Source organism: Cyrtonyx montezumae, unplaced genomic scaffold, assembly GCF_038088225.1.
Source record: "Cyrtonyx montezumae isolate F1298 unplaced genomic scaffold, pur_monq_1.0 scaffold_4, whole genome shotgun sequence".
Classification (NCBI taxonomy): domain Eukaryota; kingdom Metazoa; phylum Chordata; class Aves; order Galliformes; family Odontophoridae; genus Cyrtonyx; species Cyrtonyx montezumae.
The window spans coordinates 3,201,872-3,219,145 of NW_027072045.1; the positions used below are offsets into that span (position 1 = coordinate 3,201,872).

A 17,274-nucleotide genomic window follows, 5' to 3' on the forward strand; every position below is an offset into this window, starting at 1 on the left:
AAAGATATACTGATATGACTGACATAACTTTATGATTGTTTCCCTGTTATTAACTGTAAGTTTTACTAATAATTTAGTCATAAGTTAAGACACAAAGGAAAAGAATGCTGCTATAGGTAAAATTATACAGCTAGCTCATGTACTTTCAGTTTTCTTACTATTACTGTGAGTGTACAGTACAACAGAAAAACACCTGAACCTTAGCTGAAGTCAGTACTGTTATATGAGCTTTCTTGCTTGAAATGCAGACAAGTTGAGAAACCTGTATTCCTTGCAGTAAAACCACTTTAATCACATCATGTATTTATTCTGAAGTAATGTCAATGCTAATAATTAACTTACTTTTTTTTCCCCCCCAGATCAATTACGACATACCTGAAGTCAACAATGTTTTCCAAGCTAATCCGCTCCCAGAGCCTTGTTGTTCTCTGCAGAGGTGTTCATGCTTCATTGAACTCTGCTACCTCAGTTGCTACTAAAAAAACTATTCAAGGACCTCCATCCTCGGATTACATCTTTGAGCGTGAGGCGAAATATGGTGCCCACAATTACCACCCACTGCCTGTTGCTCTGGAGAAGGGAAAAGGTATTTGCATTTGATTTCCCTGGGCAGCATAGGTGGGATGTATGTGTGTGTGATGACTTTGGCCTAAGCAATTTCAGAACTTCCATTCTGGTTTTTGTTTTTTACTTGTTTTTTTTTGGGTGTGAGAAGGGTGGATTGAATAATTGACAAAAAAAAAAATCTCTTAATTCAGAATAACTGAGCAAGAAGGTTTTGAGCATCTTTGTTTCTTCTGTTACTTTGTTTGTCAGTGTGAACATGGGAAAATGTATGGGATCTCTGTTTAAGTCATTGTGTGCTGCTCCAGTATTACTGCTTCATTTAAATTTACTCTGACTTTTCACTTTACTTAAGGGGTTTTTCTTCCTCTGTGGGTTAATTTCTGAATTACTATGCTATCATAAAGTGTTTCCATGTTTCAATATTTCAGATAGATCAGTCTCTTAAGTTTTGAGGGTATGTAGGTTCTTTTTTTATGGCCTCTAATTTTTATTAATTTTCTTCTTAGGACCAAAAACGGGGACTTGGAGAGGAAGCAGTATTCTCATGCTGTTTAATAACGTAGTGAAAGAGTGGCTTTATATGGGAGATCCTTCCTATCTTGATTCCTCATTGGCACTTGTTTATTCTGTACCACCTTTTTGCTCGTGGTCTCTTTATTAATTGTGTGTTTTCTAGTTAGAGTGCCTCTTGTGGTCATGCTTGCTACAAGGAGTAGCAAGAATACAATCTAAGCTTGACTGGGTTGTGTTACAACTTTGCATCATTTAATACTTATTTACAATGCCCTTGTTTTTCTAGGTGTCTACGTGTGGGACGTCGAAGGCAGAAAGTATTTTGACTTTCTAAGTGCTTACAGTGCTGTTAATCAAGGCCACTGTCACCCAAAGATTGTGAATGCTCTGAAAGCTCAGTCTGAAAAACTGACCCTTACATCTAGAGCATTCTATAATGATGTGCTTGGTGAATATGAGGAGTTTGTCACCAAAATGTTCAATTACAACAAAGTTCTTCCAATGAACACAGGTAAAAGAAGAGAATGTTTCCACTTCATTTCTTGCCCATGAGTTTGGTCCTGCATTGATGCATTTGGTACTGCATCAATGACCTGCTTCATGTACAGGTGTGATACTGGTACTGCTTTATGTTTTAGGAGTGGAAGCTGGAGAAACCGCCTGTAAGTTGGCTCGCAAGTGGGCATACACTGTGAAAGGAGTTCCAAAATACAAAGCAAAAATTATTTTTGCAGGTATGTTAAATGCATGGTATGAATTGAGATCTCAGTTCAGGAAGCAGAGAACTCTAGGCACTGGCTGTAATACTCTGTCTCCTATAACTGTAGTGATTACAATGTGGTATTCTTAGTGCTCCTTTTTCTTTTTTCCCCTCAATAAGCTAATCTGAAGGTCTGTGAAATCTGACCTTTGATATTTTCTTACTAGGCTCCCAACAGGTTACACTGCACTTGTATATCTGCAGGTGATGATTTTATTAAAAACTACCATTGTGGCTCAGCAGTCCTTGAAGAACAGATATGTTCTCATAGCACAATATTGTGGGTTTGTTTTCCTGACTTTTTGATTTTAGACTTAAACAATTACAGTGAATTATGAACTGTTTCTTCAGTCTTCTTGAAGAGACACATGATCTGAACAGGAATGATTGTAAAAGCAGGAGATATAACTCCTATGATAAATTGGTTTTTGGGTTTTCTCCCTTGGGGTGGATGGATGAGGAAGCAATGAGGATAGGTGTGCTCTGCCAGGAGCTGCTGGTAGTGTCAGCTCTTGCAAGGAAGATGCAACATTGAACTTAAATCCAGGAAGGATACCACGGTTAATGAAGTGGTTTATAAACGTTTGTAAACAGCAGTTGAATATATAAAGTAGTGATTATTTGTACTACTTAACCTCTTTAGTTGGCAGAAATTGCCTAATGGCAGCCTGAAGTCAAATGGAAGCTGCATTCCTCCTTTGTGCTCTTCTAACTGCTCTTTGGTTGTTAAGAAGCAGGGTTTTGTTTTGTTTTGTTCCTTATTGACTGTGATTTTTATGTACCTTTTTAATTAAATTGCTGTGACCTTTTTCCCACGTTTGGGATAACACTGCTTCTTTCTTAAGCTTTTGCTACTGATGTTTTTCTTCTGCATTCTTTGAGTTATTCCAGAAGTTGGATTTAACCCAGTAAAGCCATTCTGTAGTCCTGATTGTACAATGTGGGTTGCAGCAATCTAGCTAAAATTGATGTAGGGCCCTGGGAAGTCCTGATTATCTAAGCGGTGTGTTTCCTTCCTCCATCTGCTCATCTTGGCTGTGTTACAAGGAGAAGAAACTTATGAACTTTGCTGGAAAATGACTGTTTAAATCAAATAACTTACGTTTCCTATTTCTTGATTGTAGATGAAGTATCTGTCAGCTGTCCTAAGTGAAAGTGCATTGTAATTTTGTCAATTAAGAGTTGGCTATATATATATGTATTTGTTGTTATTATATTATTATATATATATTATAATATTATATTAATGTTGTTTTTTAAAAATTTTTTTATTTAGCTGGCAACTTCTGGGGCAGAACAATGTCTGCTATCTCAAGTTCTACAGACCCCTCCAGTTACGATGGATTTGGACCTTTTATGCCAGGTTTTGAATTGATCCCATACAACGACCTCCCAGCTCTTGAGGTGTGTGAAAGCATTTTGTAGTGTCTCTTAAAACAGCAAGGTAGGAAAACTAGTTTTGCCATTTGAAATGCATGCTTCAAGTAGTGTGTATTTAGACATAAAAATAGATATATATACTGTAATTACCTGCAGGAAATGTGTGTAAATTCTACTCCAGTTTTGATTTAGGAGTAAAAGGGAAACCACAAGATCTTTATTGTTTCCCTTCTTGCTTAGCTGTTCAAGGTGTAAATAAAGGACAGCAGATAAACTGTAAGTAAATTTGTGTTACAAATTCACAAGGTAAAATGTATTCCAGAGTTGGGCTTTGGTTCAGAAATTTTTAGCTATTGATTCTTCAACTGGAGGACTAGAATTTACTGCAGTTGTCTGTGAGTCTTGCCAGTTCCACAGCATCCTTAAGCGAATCACCAGCCTAGTATGGTTTTAAGTTACTGAAAGTTCTAAACCTTGTGGAGCCTGATGGTGCAAGAATGTAGCTGTGGACTTTGCTTTAAGATGTCAGACTTGCTCTGGAGAGGCTCTGTTCCTTTCTGCTTGAGGTGAACAGGGAAAGCATTGTGTAATTGTTTGTCTTGCATGGGCTAATGCGAAATCGAGCGCATTTCTGATGTAATTCATGAACTGATCTGATAATCTGCTTGTCTGGCTTTGCAATGTCTAAGGTTTCTAATTCCCTGAGCAAATGCACCAGCTGATGTTTTGAGTCAAACAGTGACATAGGCTTCTGTTTTGGAACTGAAATGGCACTCAGGTAACAGCCTCACGTGATTGCTGTTATCATCGTTTAGGGTTAACAACCAGAGTTTTAGCTGGGCTTTGCTGCACATGTTCATCTCCATGTTTGTAAATTTGACCTCTTTCCTATGCCTTCCATATTTCCAGCGGGCACTTCAGGATCCCAACGTAGCAGCTTTCATGGTTGAACCAATTCAAGGCGAAGCAGGTGTGATTGTTCCTGACAAAGGTTACCTTACAGGAGTACGGGACCTCTGCACAAAGCACAATGTAAGGAATTCATTATAACAGTGGTCTTTGTTCTGATAGAGTTCAAAGAATTCTTCCTAAAGATGGAAATAGGACAGTATGTTCCCACTAGTTTGATATCTGAGTGTGTACCCTTCCAGTAGGCTTAAGGAAGGTGCAGGAAGGGTGTACACTGTAACACAACTGGAAAGTCTTTCAATGCCTGACCTCAGCTTTGCTAGATTGTTTCGAGTAAGATCGGGTCTGGGAAGTTCTTTTCTGTTACTGTGGTTGTATTTTTCCTTGTTATCTCTGTGAAGGTTCTGTTCATTGCTGATGAAATTCAGACTGGATTAGCCAGAACAGGGAAAATGTTAGCTGTTGACCATGAAAACGTGAGACCTGATATAATTCTTCTTGGAAAGGCACTTTCTGGTGGCTTATATCCTGTGAGTATCAAAAAATATCCATTCCTTGAATAATCATTGTTAATACAAAGTAACACTGAAAATCTATTAGTTGGAGGAAAAATGATGTGCATGTTTTTGTTGTGCTTAGACGTTGTTGTTTATGTGATTAACTGTAATTTATGACCCAGATAAACCAGCCTGTGAGTGATATATAAGAAAGAACATGATGGAATATGTTTTTATAAGCATAGCTGGGATGACTAAGCTGCATTGAACTTTGTGTTACTACAATTGTTAGTGTGGCAAGTTATTAGATGTCATCTAATAATAGGTGTTTTGGTTATTGTCAGTTAATTTAATCAGTTTGGTCTAGGTCTGTTTTCTTCAGTTTGATAATATCAGGAGAGTAAGTGTCCAGTAGTCAGCCTTTAATTCTGGAATTACTGGTTAGTCTCTTTATATGCTCCCTGGAGAGTAGGTGATCTTGGTCTTGCTATAATTAAGTTCTCAAGTAATTTTCTAAAGGGGAAAAACATATTAATGTGTACTAAAAACATCATACATTAAAAACATTTTGCTGAACAAGTGGCATGGTTCAGTTGTCTGGCATGCCTGCATGACCGAGTTTGTCCTCCTGGAGTGACTTCATTTCTTGCTGATTAGGCTGGAAGCTACAACCTGCCTTGAACTGTTTTGGCTGATTTTTTGAGCTGTTAAATAGTGTTTTGAAACTTAAGCTCTGGAAGTAATATTCATTTTGGAGGACTGCCTCTTAGCTGTAGTTAGATGTTACCAGTACAGCTAAGTGTATTTAAAAGGATTAAGCTGTTATGTGATAGTCAGATATTCTTTGCACAGAGCCAGGAATGTGGATGTAATATATATCTATAGAATGAAATTGATCCTTTCCTGAGCTCTGAGGAGCAGTTTGCTTCAGAGAGGTTTAAGTTTACTGTTCAAAATATACACATAAATGGATTAGCTGACCTTTCTATTCTAGGTCTCAGCAGTATTGTGTGATGATGAAGTTATGCTGACTATTAAGCCTGGTGAACATGGATCTACGTATGGAGGAAATCCCCTAGCTTGTCGTGTTGCACTGGCAGCACTGGAGGTTTGTGTTTCAGTAAAGATTTGGATTCCAAAGGAGAAAGGGTGTCACACTGACATGATCTGCCCTTAAATAACATTATTGGCTATGCTGCAAGTAGAGATCTAAGTAGGAATGAACAATAGGTAGTAGTTAACTGTTTGCATGATATGACAAAACAAATTTGAAAGTCTTAGCTATAAATGCACCCTAATTTCTGTGTCTTTATTATCTTAATGTTTTAAATGAGACAGTAAAATTGACCTAGGACAAATTTCTAGGTGCTTATGTATATTCATAACTGGTTTTGATAATTTCACTGAGGTATTTTAAAAACTGTGCAATTATAATTAGTGTGCTGCTCTGTGAACTTGATAACGTGTGTGTGCTAGTGGAGCTCAAAAAGAAACTGGTAAGATATCTTGTCCAGATTCCATATTTTAAATGCTTGATGACTACATAATTCACTGCATTTAATGGAAGTCACTCAAAAAGCCTCATCATTGCCAAACATATGGAGTGGGCAAACTCACAGATTGAATCTTTAGAGGTTTCACTTTTTTTTTTTTCTTTTTCCTTTAAAAATGGATGAAAGATTACATGAAACATGAAAGAGTGAAGACTTAATGTTAATTGGCTTCGATGAGCTACCTTTGCATTGACACTCTGGATTAAACAGCTTTTGTATCTCAGCAATTACAACATCACTATGTGCCATGCTGGAATAGACAACTAAAACAAATGCAATGCTTTTCAGCTGACTGTAAATCTGACTTTCCTTCAGGTAATTGAAGAGGAAGGCTTGGTTAAAAATGCAGAAATAATGGGTAACTTACTAAGAAATGAGCTCATGAAGACACCGTCTGATATTGTAACTTGTGTCAGAGGAAGAGGACTTCTAAATGCAATTGTAATTCGGGAAACCAAAGGTAAGGAAATGGAACTAACCACTGTTCATACCATGAAAAGAAGTGTTTTAAATTTGAAAGTATCTCTGTGAGTAGAGGGGGTAACTTACATTCGTCTTATTTGGGTTCTTGTTACTGTAGTACCAAATTTATTCAAGTAAGTAAAAACAGGAGGTTTTTACTATCTGAATTTGAACTTTTTGTAATGACTTGGATAAAGCTTAGTCCTGATGGTGAACCTAGCTCCTCACAAAAACCCTGATGCCCCTTCACCTGAAGAAAACTGTCCATATCTGTAAAGATAGTTTCTATCAGAATAGGGAAGATTAGCTGAGGTTGTTTGTTCCAGGATAGGTAGGTGAGTACAGGGAGGCATAAGAAAGGAAAAGAGTTGGTGGTTAAGAACAAGTTTCTAGAGAGAAACACCCTGAAGTAGAACAGAAAATGGTTTAAAAACCAGAGCTGACAATATTTTCTTTTTGGTCATCAATACGCAGAGTGACAAATTGCTGCAAGACAGGGTTGTAATTTCTTGAGGCATGCACATGATACACTGAAATCCAGGCACAAAAGTAGCCTTGCTTGAAGTCCTCAACTTCTGGGGAACTGCTCGGGTCCTCGACCACTTAGTTTGTGAAAAGGAGCACATGCTATTTCATCTTCCCACTGCTAGATGGCAAGCAATATACAGTCTGTCCCTGTGTACCACGTGCTACAATTGTTCCGCTTTTTCTGCCCTAGTGTAAGTGCCTTTCCTCTCACTGCAGACTGCGATGCCTGGAAGGTGTGTCTGCGGCTCCGTGATAACGGGCTCCTTGCCAAACCTACCCATGGTGATATCATCCGGCTGGCCCCACCACTGGTCATTAAGGAGGATGAAATCAGAGAGTGCATCGAAATAATTCATAAGACCATTCTGTCTTTCTGAACCACGTGGCTTTTGAAGTGTATTTGTTGGCTGACCCGAGGCGATCTGTTGAGCTGTGTGTGATGAAGGCCTGTTCGTGAAGCAAAAGTCTTTAATTCGTTTCATCTAAGAGGACTTAACCCTTTAAAATAAACAATAAGAAGGGCAGGAAAAAAAAATCTGTCTTAAAATAAAAATGCATCTAAAGAAAATAATCTTTAAAGAGCTTCCAATCTTGGATTACTTGGAAATGACATCGTGAGGTTCTGTTTATCCAGTTGGTGCTTACTGAACTGTTAGGTGAAAATATTTGAGGGGAGATGTCCATAGAAGTGTTTAATTCTTGAAAATCTTGGCCAAAGTTTAATGTATTAATTTATATGTCTTCTAGTAAGAGTGGTCTTGAGCTCTCATACAACTCCCAAATGTCACGTCTGGCATTCTTCTCTTCTGGTGAAATGTTTGTAGTATGGAAGCATTTGCAGTTATGGCTGAATTTCTATTTCTCATCTGTAGCTTGAGAGAAATCCTAAAATGCTGTAGATTTGACAGACCAGTTGTTATGCTGGTGTACAAGCATCAGGCTGTATTCTGTGTGTAAAGTATTTTGATTGTATAACCAGAGTTACTATTTTCTAGACTGGTCTGAGTTTACAGATCTGTTTTCACTGTTATAAAACTTGCTATAATCTGAATGTTTCTATTAAAACATGCCTTGCTTTAAAAAGAATGTACAATTTAAATCTTCAAAGTATTAAAAACAGCAAGCCTCACAGAAACCTGTGGTTGCCTCTGTCCAGGGCCACATCAAGTGCTGCCTTTTGCTGTCTATGTTTCTCTTTGTCGTTCTATGGAAGCTTTTGCTGTACTTTTTTTTCCAGGATGAGTGCTTCTGTGTTTCTGTGCCTTTGGATCTCCAAGCATGCATGCAGCTGCAGAGCTGGCTGCTATTCTTGCATTAGGTTGGGTAGGGGTTTTTTTTGTTGTTGTTTTTTGTTTTTGTATTTATTATCTAACTGAGTGGGTTTTAGTTGAGGCTAAACCCTGATTAGTGACTGTTAAAGCAAAATGGTGCTTTTGCCAAACATAAGGGTTAAATTTAGTCACATGTTTATCATTGGAGTATCATTCAGTAGAGTAACAATGCTGATAAGAACCAAAGACATCAGGTCCTGCTCCAGTTACAGTTATGTCACTATTGGCATAAAACTGCCTGAAGGGGCTCTGGGGCAGAAGACTCCACAGAGCTTCCCTGACCTTGTCATCAGCAAATCCCCTACCATGTTGTCCACACATCTCTCTTGCAGCCTGTTCATACCATCCACCAGATGCATGGAGAAGTTACTTTCCTTGTGCACGACAGTCTTTTACATACGTAAAGATTGCTACCATTTCTGTTTTACCCATTTCTCTTTCTCTAGTCAAAATTCTGTTCCTTTTGAGAGAGAGCAGTTTCTAGAGGCCTTGACTGTTCCTGCTTCCCTCCTTCTGTGATTCACTGCTCCAGCTGTTGCCCTCACTGATGCTGAGCTAGTTTGTGTGGCTTATTTGCTCTCTTGCAGTTTACACCCAAGTATTGTGGTTTGTTTTTTCTTGCAGTGGCATAGTATTTTAATTTCTCAGCCTGTGCTCTCATGTTTCCTCTTGTGCAAATTGTTTTGCAGAACATCTTTGAAGCTGTTTTTTTGCCTCTTTTATTTTATTTTTTTTTATTTCTGTAGTAAGTAATAATAACCTGCATGTAAAATTTTGTGGTCTGGCTTATAGTCTTTCATCTTGTATTACTGAGAAGGTTTCTCTGCCTTTTGGTAATAATTTGATCTCTAATCTTGTCCAGTCCACATTCCAGTCGCAGATTAACTAGGCCAAGCCTGCTTGGAACTTGAGAATCATTCTATTTCTACAGCGGACTGTCATTGACTGAATTCTGGGCATTTAATTCATCCCGTGGTTGCTTCCTGAGTCCCATTTCCTTGCCAAGCTTTATGAAAGTCAAGGTATGTGAAAGCCTTTCTGAGGACATGTCAAAAACTGCCATCCTAAACTGCAATTACTCATGACTAGGCAATTGTGGAATCTTCCATTTTGACCTTAAAGCTCTTTTGCATTGTTCCCAGTGCCACGATTACTGTGTGAAGAAGGAAGGTGTGCAGTACCTGCCCAAGCAGCTGAGAAATTTGGGAGCAGGGTTGAGGATGGGGAAGTCTGCAGTGCCAGTAGGTGTTGTTTGGAGCCCAGATACGTGCTTTGGTGTGCCAGCCTTGTGTGTGTTTGATGTCAGAACAAGAGCAGAATTGCATATATTGTTTTGGGAGTAGAGACAGGAACCCAGGACTTCTCTTTCCCCACACTGACCCTGCCCCTAGCCAGTTTCTGCTTCAATAACAATAAACACCACCTCAGAGACCATCAGTGAGATAACAGGAAGAGCTGGAATGGCCACAGGAAATGTTTAAGCTCCTCTCCTAGCATGTAAAGAGGTGAGATTATAGGCTGTTAGATCGTCTGCCTTTGATATGTAGCGTGTGTTTTGAGGAGGAGAGGGCAGGGGAAGGGCTTACTTTATCATGTGAAGTGCTTTTACTCTGTTTCCTAGCAAGCACAAACTGATTTGGCCAGGTTTCAGTGACATGGCTTCAACCTCTGGAACTCAGAGCTGCTCATGTAACTGATGTGCTTGTAAATCAGCCTCTGGTTTTGTTGTCTGAGATTTTAATTAGTGTTAGAAATTTTCTTCAGGGCTTTTATTGCCCTCAGAAAAACCCACGGAGAACTGAAGTGCCTTTAACTGCTCAGTGCCAGGAGTTCTGTGCTTTTGGCTTTGTGCTTGTTCTGCATGTTGCTCAATTGTACCATAGCTCTGCCAAATGCTGGTCCTACCAAAGTTTAATATGAAGGATGCCAAACTGAATTAGTGTGATGTGTGTGTGTGTATACATATAATGTGAAATGTGCAAAGCAAACATGTAAAACACTTTGTAAAATATCTGAGTTTGCTTTTTGCATCATAACTTCATAGGAAGTGAAAAAGTGAGAAAAGCATGCACTGAGAATGCCCTTTCTGTGCATCCCCAGTGCCCTCACAGTACTTCCCAAGTACTCTTCTTACCTTGAGAGCATGGAAATGGCATGTTTAGTGATGCTTTTTGCTGCTGTGAGTTGGAATTTATATTTAAAGTGAGATTTGAAAGAGATCTGTATGTTTAACACAAACTGCCTCTCCAAATCACTTCTGTTTCCATAACAAGAGCTGTGTGGCAATAAAGTTTTCTAAAGGTATGCATGTACTAAACACTGCTGTAAGCATTTAGCTGTAAAGGCTTAATCTGTCTCTGTTATACTGCCTGCGTGGAGTTTGTGAAGTAGCTTCTGACATTTCTTTGTGTCAGGTCTGGTGTATGAAATGCTTTTCTAAATGAGTAGGGACTCTGCATTGAGGGCTATGCAAACACAGGGAGGTGATCTAAGCACCCAAGAGCCAAACCAGAATTCCTTGTGTACCCAAGGCACCCATTGACATCACTGGAAGCTATGTTTGCAGAAATAATGCCAGATTACACTATATGCCTCTGCTCTTTGCCAAATAGTGCACACGTTTGTCTTGGCATGAAACCATGCTATATATATATCAGCAGGGAAAATAATTCTTTGTTTGTGGACAAACATAAGATGAGATATAAAGGCACCACATGCAACAGTGAAAGGTAAGGGCAACAAAGTGAGCAGTGGGGAGACCAGAAAACACAATGCAAGTTTCCCTTCTGGTTTGCTCTTTCCTGCTGGCACTCCTGTGAACCGTGCTTATGGCACTGTCCTTCATCTGGGATTCTGTTCAACTGTGAAAACGTGAATTTGTCGTCAAACAGTATTTCTTGAAAGTTAAAAATTACCAAAATTACTTCCTTAAGAGGACTCAAATACGCATTGGTTATGACCTGGTGAAGATCTGCACGTCTTAAACCTGTTAGAAGTTTTGATGATAAAGCAGACTCTGTCTTGTTGCTTTCAACAGCAGTTGTTGGTGATTAGTTAATCAGAAGTATCTGTCTTAGTTAAAGTTTCTTTTTAGTGGCTGGTGCTCGCTTGTATTCTCTTTTTTTTTTTCCTTCCACCTTTCTGGCAGCAGATGGAGCCAGAAGTTCAGCTTTACACTAAGAGCTTACTGCTTTTGGAGTTCATGACTCCTGAGGGCTTGCTTTTGGTCTTTACCAGTACAAAAATGTGACCCAGGTTTGTCTTGTCTCTGGATGCTATGCCCAAGTATAGCTTATGCTGTGCACTCGGGGCCTATTTTGGGTAGAAAGAACTGCAGAAACTGGTTCTTCTACCTCTAGTATGATCAGTACTCAGTAGTTTGTAGCTGTTGGTGTTAGAGTGATATGGATGTGAGTAACAGGATGGGGGGGGGAAGCAAAAAAGGCTTTCTTTCCCAGAGAACTGAAGTAAGACAAGGTGGAGTTTGTGACAGAACTTGAGGCATTTTCCTAATTTAGAGAATATTTCCTGTGGGCATCCCTGTGGTGACTTGGTCCAGAGTGAGAGATGTAGCAAGCTGGGGTTCCTATGTTTGTGTGGCAAGAACTGAGCTTTATATGTCATCTTTTCTCCTCGGCAAAACAGACAAGAAAAATGTGGTGTCAGCAATATCAATCAAATAGATCTAGAAGGACCCTCAAGGAAACCTCACCACACCGTGTCTTGGTCGGGGGCTTGGAGTCTGCTCCTGAGATACTGCTTTGTCTGTGAGGAGCTGGAGGGGGTTCCTGGTCCCACCCAGACACTGTGCAGTCTCAGAGCTCACGGGTCAAGGCAGCCCTGCTTACAGCACTGCTTTGTTTTTCTTTCAAATGCGAGTTCAGATGCTTTTGTTTTCGTACTTGGGGCAGTCTGTATTCATCCCGCAGGCTCTGTGGCACAGATAAGAGGTGACCCTAACGAATCCTGCCCCGTTGTTTCCCTCCTTGGTGCTGTCTGTCTGTCGGCATGGGCTTGTTTGCAGAAATCTGAGCAGGGACTGTGCTGTCTGGAAAATCCCCGAGCTGTTATCGGCTCTAGTCCAAATAAATAAGAGTAGAAAGCAACTCCTACACATTACTGTATGAAATCCTATTAATTTTCCATGATTTAGGCTATGTATAAAGACCTGCAGGAGCATTGACCCTTTGCACAATGTGCAAACTAAACAAGGGCCTGGACCTTGGATGAACTCCCAGTCCTTCCCTGGGGTCTGACACATGGAGACCTAATCCTCAATGTAATATGCTCATTCGGAATGGATGTGAAGTGAGGGCTGGGAAAAGCTGGCTGCGTTGTAAACTCCACTTGAAATAACAGGCAGAACAGTGTGTAAAGGGGTAATCCACACTGAAACCTGTCCAGCTCCTTGGCTGGTCCTACAGCCGTGGGGCTGGGGTGGGAACTCCCATGTTCCCAATGCATGGGGTAGACAAGCTAAGGCAAGGACTGAAAATCTCTTTTCTCCCATCTGCTGTATTTGTCTCCAGGAGGTTGCTACAGCTGCCCTGCAGTAGATGGGTACTGATGGAGCATGGCTTGTCAGGAGAATCAAATCTCAAGTGGACTGTCCAGTTAGGACTGACTGGCAGTGATATACGTTCTCTCTGGCACTGCTGAGTTGATGGTGGTACAGCCAAAGCCTTATCAACATGAGCTGTGATGCTTGGCAATTAGGAGGGTATTAAAGGAGCTATTGGTTTCACCAAGAAGCTGTAGAAGTTTCCTCAACATTCAGCAGATTTAAATGCTTAGGGAGAGACAAGGCACAGGAAAGCTTCCCTTCCTGCTGCTACTGAGTGCTCCTCCTTTTGAATGGCTGTAATAGCAGTAGGGTGATCCTGCAGAGACCCTCCTGCTCCATCAGCACGGGTGGGTGCTGGAGGAATGTATTCCTTTGAGGTGCTGCATGGATCTCATTCTGGAAGCTGGGTGATGCCTCGTTGGAGGGGGTGGGAGTGAGAAGCATCCTTAATTTGAGCCCCAAGAAGATGATGTGAATGAGATGGGAGCAGATATGTTCAGTAGACAGTCACCTAACTCCAGTACCATTTTTTCTCTTCAGGAGCACTCCCAAAAGACTCTGAATTTTGGCTGTAACTCTCTTTGGTCAGTTCTTCTGAGGGGGCCCACAGCAATTAATGCTCAATAGCTGATGAGCTCTGAGCCATCACTGAGTTCCTGACAGCCCTGTGTCTGTCCCCAGGAATGGGATTTCTCCTCTGGCATCTAAGCACTGTGCCCTTGAGTAATCGTTTCGTAGATGGTCAAAAGCAGACCACTATAAGTTGAAAAGGATTAAGAAATCCATGCTGTGTGTGCACATGGAGCAGAGCTGTATCCTGGGGACAGTTTGTATTGTCTAGACTGCAATAAGTGCAAGGCAGCTGGAGCATGAGCACAGGGCCGTGGCCTTGCTGATACCTGCCTCTCTCTCTTGCTCCTTCCCAACAAGGTTAAGGGCAGCAGGAGGAATGTGTGAGAAAGGGATCGATGTCTGCACGCGGTGTGGGCTCGGAGCCAATGAACTCCAGCTTTAGTTTCCAGTGCTGAAGTTAACCTTTGAGGGCACAAAAATGAGAGTAAGATGTAAACCATATCGGGCAGGTGTTCCTGGGCAGCTGCTGCCTTTGTAACTGATGATGGCAACATCAATCAGGTGGGCATGGAGTGCCTTCCCCAAGCAGAGCTGCCTCTTGCTACAAAGGGACTTAATCCAAAGCCGTGATTTTGCAGGACCACGAAGAGAAGGGATTTGCAGAGGTGAACTGGGCTCTGCAATGGGGCTTTCTCAGCTCTAGTGCCCAGCTCTGATGCAGCTGTGAGCTGCAGGGATGTCCAGCTTCTGGGTGAGAAGCTTTCTCCTTCATCCTGGGAGGAGATCTGGGTCCCTTTGTCCTGGTGCCTTTTTCTCTTCTGGGAGCTAAGGAACCCAGCCAGGCTTCTCCAGTCTTTGTATGTTCCTGCCCATCCTCAGCACAGATGCTTGCCTGGATACCACATGGGGAGCTGGGGAGTGTGAGATGCTGTGAGCCCCTGCAATGCTCCCTCAGCTCTGAGACAGAAGGGGACACTTTTTTTTTTCCATTCAGGAAGTCACCAATTTGCCATTCATATGATAGGAATCAGAGCAGGAACATTTTGCTTTAATCTAGTCCTCTGCCTGTGGTATTCTGCAGGCCCGTGGGTGGTCACATGCTAAGCCAAAATCAAATAAATTAAAACAAAAAAAAAGGGCTGAGAACCACAGTGGTGTCTGGGTCCTGCATTCCCATGCTGTGCAGCTTTCCTTTCCTCGTGAAGTCTGGGCCAAACATGCCCATGTGGCTGTGCCAGCATTTCTCTGCAGGTCTCCTTTCTCTCAGCAAAGCTGAAATCTGGGAGAAAAAGCATGCAAAAACATTACATGGGAGCTCCCTGAGGTTGCCCAAGAGCAGGAAAGCCAGCCATGTGCCCCAGCTCAGTGCTCTCCCCACACCTGGGGACCCTCAGAACTTTTCCTCCTCAGTCCATCACCACATCCCACCTCTTCCCTTTCCGTCCTTTCTCATATCACCCAGGCCTTGGAGAACACCTTATTGTCTTCGTACAGACTTAAAGTGTCCCTTCTTTGGGCACTTCCAAGAAAGCTTTTCATATTTAGACATCTAAGTAGTAGTTCAGTGGGTAGGGATGATGATAGGAGGATGGTTGGACTAGATGATCTTGTAAGTCCTTTCCAACCTAATGAACCTATAAGCAGGATGTTTGTTTGTTTGTTGTTTGTTTTTTTTTTGGTCACAACAGCATGACTCATGTCTTGCTTGTATCCCCTTACATGTGCCCATCGCTGGTTTTCCATTGTGTGCTGTCCTCTGCTCAGTAACTCAGCCCTGTGGGACCTTGCATGCCTGGACCCAGAGTGGTGCTGGTGGTCTCACTTGCAGCCCTCAGCATTTCAGTCCAGCTTGTGGATGGGAATCCCGCAGCCACAAGGGGAGATCAGGCACGGAGAAAGAATGAAGCCTATTAACAGATGATGGTCCCTTCTCATCTCCTAATTACCAAACTCCAGGCAGACAATTAGTGTTAAGGCGGCAGTGCACCACCACAGGCCCATAGTTTTGTACCCACCAGCTGCATTCTGTGTCACTGCTGCCAGGCAGTGATTCCCACAGCTGTTAGCAAAGGCACATCCCAGAACATTGGAGCATTTCTTTCTGCTGCAAACCAGCAGAGGGGTTTGCGAGGAGAAAAGTCTTTCTGCCTCTTATCTGTGGGCTGAATTTGTGCACATGTTGCAGCTATTCCAAGCTGCGTGGTCAGAGTCCAGCTCAGATTTTTCAGGTGAAGAAACACTGTGCAAACATGTTTTCCTTCGATGTTAACTTCCCAAACATGCATTTTAGGAGATGTATTTCTTAGACAATGCAGCTTTCCTGGACCTAAGTGGGGTCTGAAATAAAACACCTTATGTCCTTATTGGATTCTCAAGCTGATGGACCCTCATTCCTGGCTACTTTTGGAGCCTGCTTTTTGTGTCCAACCTCCTGATGCATGGCTTGCTGCCTCTGCACCATTTGCTCAGATTAATGCTTCTCAGTCACTTCTATACACTTCTACATACACACAGGGAGGAAACCCCAACGGGAGGGTAATTGCTCGGGGAATATAAGTTCAACGGACAATTACTGCAACTGGCACAGGGAACACAGGTGTCTGCTGCTTGATGCAGCTTGCGTCTTTCAGTAGAGCAGAAAGCAGAGTTCTCAGTGGGGCCAGGATGGCAATGTCCAAGCCTGGTGGCATCTGTGCTTCGCTGCCCTGCACAGGTCCCTGCTGCACTACTGTTGTGATCTAGTGGGATCCCTGCAGTGCTGGAACTCTTGCATCTATCCAGCTTGTATTACAATAAGGGATTTTTAATTTATTTTTCTGATGGAGCTATTCTGGCTGATGGTCTATATCAGATGACAACTTCCTTAAGGTGGATTTGGCAATTTTTCAGATGAGGCCACCTCTGAAGTGCTGCGCGATAAATCCATCTACGGGCGTCTTGCAACCAGGTCACAACAGCTGCAGCAGCATATGCCCAGATTTGGATGTGACCAGGATTTTCTACCACCAACTGCGTGAGTAAGTGTCTGACACAGCCTTAGTCCTGGACAAAACAAACACAGAGGGTGAGCAAGCAGTGGGCAGGGATTGCTTTAATGCTGCGTTCCTCAGCGTATCAGCTTCAGCACAGGAGATGCAGTGGGTATGGTGAAATGGTTATGTCACATGTGGAAGCAGCAGGAGCAGTGATCAGCCATGGTGCCATCCCTCCTCCCAGTGAGACACGGGACAACCCCTGGTGCTGTTACTTGGGAAGTACAGCTCGTAAATGGCTGTGATATATGTTCTGCTGCATAGCATCACACCAACAGCAGATTTTGTCAGGAGTGGAGCTCTGCAGCTCAGCTGTATCTATCCCCAGGACAGGAGGAACCTCCCCAGGGGTCTTTTCTTCCCATGACTCTCCCTGTGCCTCAGTCGTGATTTTCTTTACGCCTCACTTCAATGAAAATTTCATTTATTGTAACTTCATCACCTTTGATTTCTGAAAGGTCTAATTATACCCATAAATACTTCAGCAGAAGAGTTATAATCAAACATCGTCCATTTAGCATCCACATATCTTGAAAGTCACTCCGCAACAATGACTCATCTCATTCCACATGCCAAAACCCGTGCCTTGCATTTTTAATATCTGA

The 17,274-nt window shown here is 41.9% G+C and overlaps 1 protein-coding gene across 1 annotated transcript; it reads left to right on the top strand.

Moving 5' to 3' along the window:
* The first annotated feature begins 359 nt into the window (after positions 1–359).
* OAT (ornithine aminotransferase) lies at positions 360–7,704 on the top strand. Its single transcript, XM_065746979.1, has 9 exons — positions 360–586; positions 1,367–1,591; positions 1,719–1,814; positions 3,117–3,244; positions 4,130–4,252; positions 4,531–4,659; positions 5,621–5,734; positions 6,495–6,639; positions 7,386–7,704. The coding sequence occupies exons 1-9, from the start codon at positions 388–390 to the stop codon at positions 7,544–7,546; spliced, it is 1,320 nt and encodes a 439-aa protein (XP_065603051.1). The 5' UTR covers positions 360–387; the 3' UTR covers positions 7,547–7,704.
* Positions 7,705–17,274: the final 9,570 nt, after the last annotated feature.

Coding starts and splice junctions, on each gene's coding strand:
- OAT (XM_065746979.1), top strand. CDS start 388: ATGTTTTCCAAGCTAATCCGCTCCCAGAGCCTTGTTGTTCTCTGCAGA. Junction 1,592..1,718: donor AGTTCTTCCAATGAACACAG/GTAAAAGAAGAG, acceptor TTTATGTTTTAG/GAGTGGAAGCTGGAGAAACC. Junction 4,253..4,530: donor ACCTCTGCACAAAGCACAAT/GTAAGGAATTCA, acceptor ATCTCTGTGAAG/GTTCTGTTCATTGCTGATGA.